This window comes from Sinocyclocheilus rhinocerous, unplaced genomic scaffold (genome assembly GCF_001515625.1).
Source record: "Sinocyclocheilus rhinocerous isolate Xijiao unplaced genomic scaffold, SAMN03320098_v1.1 scaffold1050, whole genome shotgun sequence".
NCBI lineage: Eukaryota > Metazoa > Chordata > Actinopteri > Cypriniformes > Cyprinidae > Sinocyclocheilus > Sinocyclocheilus rhinocerous.
The window spans coordinates 375032-387630 of NW_015651629.1; the positions used below are offsets into that span (position 1 = coordinate 375032).

At 36.0% G+C, this 12599-nt stretch overlaps 1 protein-coding gene across 1 annotated transcript in view; it reads right to left on the bottom strand.

The window, feature by feature from the left end:
* The window catches only part of pfklb (phosphofructokinase, liver b), a 32970-nt gene that overhangs the window by 11261 nt on the left and 9110 nt on the right, over positions 1-12599 (bottom strand). The window contains exons 6-12 of the mRNA XM_016518682.1: positions 11723-11767; positions 11039-11171; positions 9692-9784; positions 4531-4656; positions 4370-4434; positions 4231-4294; positions 3084-3230 (exon numbers count right to left, since the gene is read on the bottom strand). Coding sequence (XP_016374168.1) covers positions 3084-3230; positions 4231-4294; positions 4370-4434; positions 4531-4656; positions 9692-9784; positions 11039-11171; positions 11723-11767 — 673 coding nt within the window. The remainder of the gene's footprint in view (positions 1-3083; positions 3231-4230; positions 4295-4369; positions 4435-4530; positions 4657-9691; positions 9785-11038; positions 11172-11722; positions 11768-12599) is intronic.

The window sequence follows — 12599 nt, forward strand, 5'->3', positions numbered from 1 at the left end:
TCTTTATGCACCAAGAGCTTGTAACACTCCAAAGAGAAAGGAACAATTGAAATCGCATCATATGACCCCTTTAAAAGAATATAATCAGTAATTATACTCACTTAATATTAGATTTTTAAAGCTATGTTTTTTAACATTTCATAGGCCTTTTTTTGTTTACACTGTATTTAAATAAAATATACTATGTTTGTATTTTAGCCCTTTACTGGAGCAGTAACCTCAAAGGTGCAACTATACCCCTAAAAGGGAGCATATTAGTACCATACAAGTATGCATGCTTTAAGGGTAGGTAAGTTTACTGGTTAGGTTACTGGTAGGTTACTGCAGTTTTAGTACAATTACTGTGGTAAACTGTGGTTACTGTAATAAAAACATGGTTAATTTTTGTAAAAGGCTGCCAGGCTGTTTTACCCCTAAAAAGGTGAAACTTTAGCATATTTTTTTGCTCACAGATTTATTAACAGCAATTACAGAACATATAACACAATCCATTTGAACTTTTAACAACCAGTTTAAATAAATTTACTTGCACAAACTAGCCAATTTAAAATAAATAATACATGTACACAAAAGTTTGGGGTCAGTAAGATTTTGTAATATTTTTTAAATAAGTCTCATGCTCACCAAGGCTGCACTTATTTGAAAAAACAAAATAAACAAAAAACAGTAAAAGCAGCAATATTGTGAAATATAACATAACTATTTTCTATTTTAATATTTTAAAATGTAATTTAAAATGCATCGTTTTTCAGAATTAATTTTATATATAGTAACAATGATATGTAATAATGTGGCAATGGTTTCTTAAGATCTACTTACGCTTCTGATGCTTTTGGGAAGCGCAGCTCTATTTGAACAAACACTCTGAGCCATGCGTCAGCAGCGAACGCTGTCTGTGATTGATTGGTTCGGTCTTTCAGCATCTGCGTGTGTTCCGATGAGCAGGAAAAATAGTTCTATCCAACACAATTATTCGCTAGTATAGTCTATTTTTTCCACTTAGAAGCATATGTTATGGACCGAATTTCTTGATAAATAAAATTAGTGGTTAAAAAATGCACTTTAGAATCGATATTTTTATGTGAGGATCGATCCGCCCATCCCTACTAACCAGACTTCATCACGTCGCATATGCGTGCACTCCGTAGGTGTGTTTTGTTTGGTTTTTGCAATATACTCGATAATGTCATGATGTCTCACGAGTTCCGTATTTGCGCTAAACTTGCGCAGATTTGGCTTGCATGAACTTCCCCAAGAAATTAATGAGTGAGCATAACTTTATCATGGTCAAGATGTCAACTATACTACCTCTGCACTACATTTTTCCCTTCCGCACATATAATGTCTACATTTATGCACATTTGTTGTCTTGTGTTATGTGTCCCCTGTGTACTGTATTGAATAGCATATTCATTGTGTATATTGTATTGTACAGAGCATTATGTATAATAGTAGAGTATTTAGTGTATAATATGTAAATGGTACATCACTTATTTGTATGTATCAAGTAGGCACCTGGAGGTTGCTCCACCAGAGTCTCATTGTACATGTAAAATGACAATAAAGTTCTTACTATATTTATTTATATAGTAGTCAACATTTGAAGTGTATCAAAAAAGAAGTTAATCAAAGTTGTCCTGAGACAAGAACGCAGTTTGGATTTAGGTTTTAGGACAACTTTGATGAAAGGTTTTGATCCACATCAAATGTTGACTACTGTATATATATATTTACGTGAATGCGAGTAGTTGTGAATCACAGGTGTTTTATATACGAGACGAGGACATGACTTGCAGCCAAAACCAGCACATCCAGTGCAAGAAGACTTTGACTTTTTAATTTTACTTATTATTTGATCTATCCGTTATACTGAAGAGACCTTTTTGCTTAGTGTTATTTTGGTTTTAGAAAATGAACATGATTGCTCTCCTCTCAATGTTCTCTGTGCCTTGTCTTGGACTTTGATGTCACTTCCTGTCTCCCGTGGTGTTTGTAGTCAGTTTGTAGTCCGTTTGTTCATTGGTTCCCCTTGTTTAGGTGTAAATAGGCCCGTAGTGTTTCTTTAGTTCTTTGTGAGTTGTTGAATGTAATGGTTGTCTGTTTGCCCGTCATTCTGTTCTTTGTTCCCTTTGGTTTATTGTTTGTTCTAGTTTTTCCATTAAATACCTGCACATAGATCCTTGGCTCTGCATCTTTGAACCTATATTTAGTAAAATACTTAAAGGGGTCATATGATGCGATTTCAAGTTTTCCTTTCTCTTTGGAGTGTTAACTGTAAGGCATCTGTACTTTTTACTCAATTATGGTTTTCAGGTTTACTCTTTACACCTCTGTTACACACACACACATACACTCTCACACACACACACTCTCACACACACACTCTCACACACACACTCTCACACACACACACACTCTCTCACACACACACTCACACACACGCACACGCTCTCACACACACGCACACGCTCTCACACACACGCACACGCTCTCACACACACGCACACGCTCTCACACACACGCACACGCTCTCACACACACGCACACGCTCTCACACACACGCACACGCTCTCACACACACGCACACGCTCTCACACACGCGCACGCTCTCGCACACGCACACGCACACACTCACACACACGCACACGCACACGCTCTCTCACACGCACACGCACACACTCACACGCACACACGCACTCACACATGCACTCACGCACGCACTCACGCACGCGCTCTCACACACACGCGCACACGCGCACACTCACACGCGCACTCTCACACGCGCACACACACACGCACACACACGTGCTCTCTCACACGCACACGCACACACTCACACGCACACACGCACTCACACATGCACTCACGCACGCACTCACGCACGCGCTCTCACACACACGCGCACACGCGCACACTCACACGCGCACTCTCACACGCGCACTCTCACACACACGCACGCGCTCTCACACACACGCACGCGCTCTCTCACACACGCACGCGCTCTCTCACACACGCACGCGCTCTCTCACACGCTCTCTCACACGCGCACACGCACACTCACACACAGTGTCAGCGGTCCTCACCGCGTCTTTGGCCAGACCCTCGAAGCCGTCGTGGACGGTGTAAACCCGGTGACCGTGAGCGAGTCCCACTCGAACCGCGGATCTCACAGCGGAGTTCATCCCCGCGGCTGGAGCGCCGACGTTCAGGATCGCCATAGAGTGATTACTCTACACAAACACATGTTAAACAGCTGGTTACAGGCAAATTAAAAACTAATTTTTTTTATGTAAAATTAAAAATATATATATATTTATAAAAAATACATAATATATTTCAGATGAATACACAGTTTAAATAAATACAAAGACATATAATAAATTTAAAGTACTTAAATAAATTGTAATTATAATATTATTATATGTAATATTAAATGATTTAATAAATAAATAAAAAGTGCGTGTGTATATATATATATATATATATACACACACACACACACTATCGGTCAAAAGTTTGGGATCAGAGCGATTTTTAATGTTTTTACAGGAGTTTCTTCTGCTCATCAAGGCTGCATTTATTTGATAAAAAATACAGGAAACATAATATTGTGAAATAGTATTATGATGTAAAATAAAATTTTTCTATGTGAATATCTGTTAAACTATAATTTATTTCTGTGATGCGCAGCTGTATTTTCAGCATCATTACTCCAGTCTTCAGTGTCACATGATCTTCAGAAATCATTTTGCATCACAGAAATAAATTATATTTTAAAGGATATTAAAATAGAAACCATTATTTTATATTGTAATAACATTTAACAAGATTACAGTTTTTTTCTGTATTTTTGATCAAATAAATGCAGCCTTGATGAGCAGAAGAGACTCCTTTAAAAACACTACAAGTCTTACTGATCCCACACTTTTGACCGGTAGTGTATATAAATATATTCACATTAAAAAAATATAAATAAAATAAATATAAATTAAATTATTTGTTTTCAGAGACAAATAAAGTTTTGATTTAGTATTTAAATTTGATTTAGTATTTGATTTTGAAACTAAATTCTTTAGAATAATGTGCACAATAAGATCAATGACATTTATTATGAAAGTAAATGGTGTCAATTATGATTTTTTTTGTTGATTTTGAATGTTGACTTTTTTAAAAAACAAGCAAAAAGAAAGTATATGGTGTTTGAAAGCTCTAAGTCATTGAGTTTGTTACCTTAGACAGAGCTGGTTTCTGATGAGCTAAAAGCTTGTACGTGTTCCAGTTGTTCTCAAAACTCCTGCAACGAAGTAACAATCAGTGAACCATCTCTCCGAGTCATTAACAGACGAACACACGAATGAACGAAACTCACTTTCCACGCAGCTGAATGGCTTCTTCAAACCTCTTCTCGTTCATGGCTTTCTGAACCTCTTTCGTCTACAAAAACAAAACAGAAGCACAGTTACATTCGGATTCTCTGTACCAGATGCTGTCCAGAGGTCAAAGGTCAGGGGTGTTTGGCGAGTGACTCACCATGTTCACGCACTCCATGAGCGGCAGACGCATGGCCTGATTCCCAGACAGACCGATCACACACGCAGACGTCTCCGGAGTCGCCTCCAGCAGAGCCACCACGGCCTCCACACCCATCTTACTGCTCTACACACACCAAAACATCAACACCATGAACCAATCTTTAATGTGACTCGGGGAGTGACATGTGCAACATCCTATAGGTTCTGTGCTAGAAGTCTGTTTCGAGTCTTCAGGTTTTTCCAGAGTCGTTTGTTCGTCACGTGACAGCCCCATAAGCTGATTTTGATCAAAGTGATTTTGCCATCATATAGACAAAATTCAAAGCATAACCAACTCTTTATTACCACATTCAGTGTTATGGAAAAGAACCGTCATGACAGAAATGTACACTTATAAAACAAATAGTTCCGGTCCTTGATTCTGATTGGCTGAGCCGCGTTCAAAGCTGTTGTAAATGACTCTACAAAGTAACATACACCTTTGTTTACGTTTGTCTGTTGCTCGGCAACCACTTTGTTGCAACCACAACTGATTCGGAGGATTCTGGAAGAATACTGTTTTTATTAATATCATTACACTTTATTTGCTCGGTTTTATTTTGTGAAACCTTACTACATGGAATAACCGTTTTATAAAAGCATTGTACCTAAAAACGCCCCTTAGCTGTTATAAATTCACTGTAAACCACGGCTTCTTGGGGCTTATTGCTTTAATTTATAGACAAGGCAAAGTTTATTTATATAGCACATTTCATTCACAATGGTAATTCAAAGTGCTTTACATATAAAAGAAATTAGAGATCAAAATAATCATAAAAATATAATCACAACAAAAAACAAGGAATGTAAAAATGATTTAAAAATGGATTTAAAATGCAACCAGTTCGGACGTGGCACAGTGCTCATTCACTAAATGCACAGCTAAACATATGAGTTTTGAGTCTGGATTTAAATGTGGCTAATGTTTTAGCACATCTGATCTCTTCTGGAAGCTGATTCCAAAATAAATAGCCTGTTTTCAGTTAATGGACGGAACACTGAAGGGCACTTCTCATCCAATATAATCGCAATAAGCATTGCGCTTTGGTACTTTTAAAAAAAAATTTTTTATTAGAACATGCTATAAAAGTTATACATCAGAGATAGACAATAGGGGTGCCGACATTTGAAAAAATTTACAAAGATAGAGAAAAAGAAAAGAAAAAACAAGAAAAAAAAAACAAGAAGTAGGTGTTTTTCACAGTTTCAAGATTTTTAAAATAAGAACATATATAAAAGAAAATCCATATGCTTTGTGAACATGTACATATAATTGCATACATAATCCACTACATTAGTTGAGAGATTTTTTTTACATAGAAAAAATAATCGACATTGAATCGAATCGGTAATCGAATCGAAAGCTTGTGAATGAGAATTTAATCGAATTGTGAAAACCCAGCCCTAATTCCTACTACTGTCTAGGCATGGGCCGATTACCGGTTTCAAGGTATACCGCGTCGAACGACTCAAACCTCAAAAAACTTGAAAAAAAGATTAGTTAATTTTGCTGAACGAGACTCAAAGGTCCGAGTCGGTGAAATGATCCGAATCATTTTTTTGACCTTGCATGCATGTAATCCTATTGTAGGAGACTCCCAAAATAATATTAGGAACCGTAAAAATGCCATAATAGGGGCACTTTGAATTTTTTTGAGGAAAACATTACAGGATTTTTCTCCATATAGTGGACTTCAATGGTGGCCAGCGGACTGAACGTCAAAATGCAGCTTCAAAGAGCTCTACACGATCCCAGCCGAGGAATAAGGGCCTTATCTAGTGAAACGATTGGTCATTTTCTGAAAAACGTTTATATTTATCCACTTTTTAACCACAAATGCTCGGCTTGTTCTAGCTCTGCGATGCGCATCTTCACACATTACGTAAGCATGTTGGAAAGGTCACGCGCGGTTAGTTCTTTATCTTTGTACTTCGTTTAAAAACTCCATCTCTTTTTCTCCTCCAACTTTAAAATCATCCGACATCGTTTTTAGGTCCTAGGCCACTGAGTGATTTAAAACTGTAAGGGTAAATAATAATAATAATAACTATGCACCCGTTTGTAAGGAAGGTTGTAAATTATTAACTAATTTCTCTATCCAATGCGGTCACGTCACGTGACAAAAGAACGAACGACTCGAGAGATGAACTAATCAATTCTCTTTCCGGCTCAGACTGCATTGGTTAAGCTTATGGGGCTGTCACGTGATGATCGAACGACTCAAACCTCAAAAAACTTGAAAAAAAGATTAGTTAATTTTGCTGAACGAGACTCAAAGGTCCGAGTCGGTGAAATGATCCGAATCATTTTTTTGACCTTGCATGCATGTAATCCTATTGTAGGAGACTCCCAAAATAATATTAGGAACCGTAAAAATGCCATAATAGGGGCACTTTGAATTTTTTTGAGGAAAACATTACAGGATTTTTCTCCATATAGTGGACTTCAATGGTGGCCAGCGGACTGAACGTCAAAATGCAGCTTCAAAGAGCTCTACACGATCCCAGCCGAGGAATAAGGGCCTTATCTAGTGAAACGATTGGTCATTTTCTGAAAAACGTTTATATTTATCCACTTTTTAACCACAAATGCTCGGCTTGTTCTAGCTCTGCGATGCGCATCTTCACACATTACGTAAGCATGTTGGAAAGGTCACGCGCGGTTAGTTCTTTATCTTTGTACTTCGTTTAAAAACTCCATCTCTTTTTCTCCTCCAACTTTAAAATCATCCGACATCGTTGTTTTACCTTTTTTGCAAAAGTGCATTTAACTTTTTTGCATGTTTCTTTGTAAACACTGGGTCGGTACTTCCGCCTACGTCACGCGTGACCTTTCATTTGTGGTTAAAAAGTGTATGAATATACATTTTTTTCAGAAAATGACCGATTGTTTCGCTAGATAAGGCCCTTATTCATCGGCTGGGATCGTGTAGAGCTCTTTGAAGCCGCATTTTGACGTTCAAATCATTGGCCATCGAAGTCCACTATATGGAGAAAAATCCAGGAATGTTTTCCTCAAACTTAATTTTTTTGCGACTGAAGAAAGAAAGACATGAACATCTTGGATGACATGGGGGTGAGTAAATTATCAGGAAATGTTTATTCTGGAAGTGAACTTATCCTTTAAGTTGGGGGGGGGGGACGCCACAAGAGGACACATCGGGCAAAATATTACTAATGCACATTTATTACAGTTTTTTTAAACCGCTTACACACATTTTCAAAACTCTGCCTATTTTTTTTTTTCAAAACTTTCCAATAACTGCACACACAAAATGCAAAAATGCCTCACATCTCTTGCAAAATGAAGCTCTGCATTCAAAATATCACAAACACGTCTCAAAAGCAAACATTTTAAACACGTTTGCCATAATATTATATTTTTGGATATATCATCATATACACACACAGTTATTCAAAACCGAAAGCTCTTCTTTCATGAGCTCCTGTGTACATTTCTGTACAAGATTGAAAGTAAATGGCAGAGAGATGTTGAAAAATCCACGGTAAACACAAAAGCCAGATTGAAAGCAAACTTTTTTGTTACTGTAAGCATTTGTGGTTGTGAATACAGAGATACACAGTACGAAAGAGAAGAAATGCATCAAGCATGTGTAGATGTGTGTTTATAGGTCTGTTCTAAAGCATGATTGGTTGGTGTTCAGTAAACCACATATGAGGAGTTAGTGATGCATTTTGATTGGTCGGGTTTGAAAAAGGAAATCAAGATACTTCCTGTTAGATATGTGCGTGTTACATAGAGAACTGTGTGTTGTGTTTCTGCTGTTTGAGTGTCAGCTTTCAGAAACTGTGTGACGAGGAAAGATTCTGTGTGTAAGCAGTTGAAAAAAACTATAAAGCAATAAAAAAACATGACTGTGAAAAATTGCATAAGGTTTATAAACCAAAAACAATTAATTAAGTTGCTTAAACAATTATAAACAAAACAGCATCATGTATGCATAGTTTAAATCAAAGAAACGAAAGCCAACCACGTTACTTTTTTCATTTAAAAAAGATACAGTGGGATGGGGAAAAAAAACGCCTTAAAGTCTCGAGACATGTTTTTTTAAAAGTTGAACTTACAATAATTTTACATGGCTTTCTAAACATGCGACTCTCTTGTGCGAGACGTGACGGTGATATACGCAAAATATGTGTTCTGTGTGAACGGATTGGTTTCAGTTTCGACGTAAACAACATCTCCGCATTGATGTTCTCTTTTTTCCGCAATATTTGAATGAACACAGCAGCGCCATCTAGTGGCTTCAACTAACAAAACAATAAAAAGCAATGGCACTTACATCATCATCGCATCTTGTGCGCCACTGACCTAAAATTCGAACGTTTTTTGCATTCAAATGTGGATTTTTATTTTAAATTCAACGAATATTTTGAAATTTTACTAGTGTCAGGTTTTTATAGTTAAAACTAAAACCATAAAAATATTCTGCATTAATTGAAATAAAATTAATTTTATCTGAAATTATAAAACAAATCTATAAAAAATTTATTAAATATCTAAAATGCACAAATTAAAAAATATTATTTTATTTCATTTAGTTTATAAGCTTTAGCTTAACCTGATGTACTAAAATAACCAAAACAGAAAAAATAATAATAATAATGCATTACAATTTAACTAAACTCTTTAGATTTTAGTCGACTAAAATTGTATGATATTTAGTTACTAAAACTATTCAGATGACTAAAATATGACTAAAACTAAATGGCATTTTCGTCAAAAGACTATAAATAAAACAATCAAAATTTGCTGTCAAAATTAACACTGATTCACACTCATCACTGAATTCAATGCTGAACTGCCTTTAACTGAAAATTGAGTGTTTACTATTATCCTTTTGCATTATTGACACACTATTTTCCTACTTGATACTGTAAAGCTGCTTTGATACAATCTGTATTGTTAAAAGCGCTATATAAATAAAGGTGACTTGACTTATGCTCCTAAATACATTTTCCAGTTCGTACACATCTATTTTTAGTTGCAAATGCGAGTGAAATGCTTGCACTGTCGAGCCCTGCATAATAAATTGAAGAAACACAAAATTGAATTTGAAATGTACACATTTCAACATGACGTTTTTTAATGCACTCACCAGGACTCGATCGAAGGCGGATGGCGTTCCTCCTCTCTGAACGTGACCCAGGACAGTGACCCGCGTGTCGTAACCCAACCGCTGAACCACCAGCTACACACACACACACACACACACACATACACAGAATAAGCTGAATAAATAATCTTTCCATTGATGTCTGGTTTGTTATGACAGAACAATATTTGGTTGAGATACAACTATTTGAAAATCTGGAAACTGAGGGTGCAAAAAAATCTAAATATTGAGAAAATCATCTTTAAAGTTGTTCAAATGAAGTTCTTAGCAATGCATATTACTAATCAAAAATTAAGTTTTGATATATTTACGGTAGGAGATTTACAAAATATCTTCATGGAACATGATCTTTACTTAATATCCTAATGATTTTTGGCATAAAAGAGAAATGTATAATTTTGACCCATACAATGTATTGTTGGCTATTGCTACAAATATACCCCAGCGACTTAACACTGCTTTTGTGCTGCAGGCTCACAGATATGAACAGAAGCAGGGCTGTACGATTAATCCAAATAAAACTCAAACTGCGATATGGCTTAGTGAGATTATCAAATCGATGAAATTTAATTGAATAAATTCATGCTTTGCATGCTTCACAGTGAAGCGCGGCACATTTCAAGCACAATTTACACACTTTATGGGCTGCCTGCAGTTTTCCTTCAAAATAAAAGTTCAACGGTAACTGTAATTTTAAAGTTGTATTATATTATAATTATATTATATTTATACTTTTCTATACTTTACTTTTACAGTGAAATATTACAATAGTTATACTTTTGTTTTTATTTAGTCATTTTTAGTTATTTTATTTAGTAATAATTATAAAAAATATTATTATTATATTAATTATTATTAAGCCATATTGATATAATCACATAATGCTGGCCAAATGTGAAGCCCTAGTCCAATAGTCACTTCTTACTTTGTTTTAATATAGTAATTGTAATATTTTTTATTTAGTAGCAGTAATAACATTATACATCAAATCATTTTTTATAATGTACTATTATTATTATTACCATTACATTTTGGCCAAATTGTGCAGCCCTAGTGCAATAGTAATATTTCTTATTTTGTTTTTATTTAGTAATTATATATTTTTTGGTAATAATAATAATAATCATCATTATAATTATTATTCCATTGTTATTTTATAGCCATATTGATAATCACAAAATGTTGTGTATAATGTTAATATATTTAATAATATTTCTTATTTTGATTTTATTTAGTAACTAATATTTTTACAGCAATAACAATAATTATTTTTTATTAACATTATTTTTATTTTTTTTAAATGTATAGCTATATTTACATAATCCCAACATTAGACCTCTCCTGCCGTCTCACCTCTCCAAGTCGAGCGCACATGTGATCCTCCCATCCGTCCTCCGGCGGAGCCTCCGGGATGAAGAGCCAGTCGGCACCAGACGCCAGAGCGGAAACCACCGCCAGATACCTGCAGAACCAGACCAGACCGGATCAGACCAGACCAGACTAGACTGGATCAGACCAGACCAGATCAGACCACACCAGACCAGACCGGATCAGACCAGACTAGACTGGATCAGACCAGACCGGATCAGACCAGACCACACCAGACTGGATCAGATCAGACCAGACCGGATCAGACCAGACCGGATCAGACCAGACTGGATCAGATCAGACCAGACCAGACCAGACCAGACAGGATCAGACCAGACCAGACCAGACAGGATCAGACCAGACTAGACTGGATCAGACCGGATCAACACCAGACCGGACCAGACCAGACTGGATCAGATCAGACCAGACCAGATCAGACCAGACCACACCAGACCAGACAGGATCAGACCAGACTAGACTGGATCAGACCAGATCAAGACCAGACCGGATCAGACCAGACTGGATCAGATCAGACCAGACCGGATCAGACCAGACCGGATCAGACCAGACCGGATCAGACCAGACCAGACCAGTCCAGACGCCCTTATGAAGAATAAAACACCTGAGGAAGTGAACATGACGTACCCGCAGTGGCGTCCCATCACCTCCAGCACAAACGTCCTCTGATGACTGAAAACAACAAACACATGAGTGAGAGACAATTCTGCTCAGCAAGGCTGCATTTATTTGATCAAAAATACAGTAAAAACATGAAATATTATTCAAGTGTGAAACAGCTGTTTTCTATTTTAATATACATTAAGCTGTAATGTATTTCTGAGATGCGCAGCTGTATTTTCAGCATCATTACTCCAGTCTTCAGTGTCACATGATCTTCAGAAATCAGTATAATATGCTGATTTGCTGCTCAACAAACATTTCTGATTATTATCAATGTTGAAAACAGTCGTGCCGCCCAATACTTTTGTGGAAACCGTGATACATTTTATTTTTCAGGATTCACAGATGAATTGAAAGTTCCGAAAAACAGCATTTATTTGAAATGGAAATCTTTTCTAACATTATATATGTTTTTACTGTCACTTTCAATCAATTTAATGCATCCTTGATGAATAAAAGTATTAATTTGTTTCTATTATTATTATTATTATTATATAGCCAAATTGATATAAACACAGTGCAGCCCTAGTAAAATATATATTTATTATTTTGGTTTAATTATTAATTTTAATATTTATAATAATTTACAGTAATAGTATTAATAATATTATTAATAACAATAATAATAATTATTACTATTATTAATTATTGAGGAATTTGTTTTTATTAGTAATAATAATAATAATAATAATAATTATTATCATTAGTTATTTAATGTTAGGAATATTGCACATCTTTATTAACGTGATGCTGCAGTAACTTGCATTCGTTTCTTGGCAAGAGTTAATTTTTGACTGACTGTGTGGCTGTGTGAGTGTGTGTGTGTGGGTGAGTGTGTGTG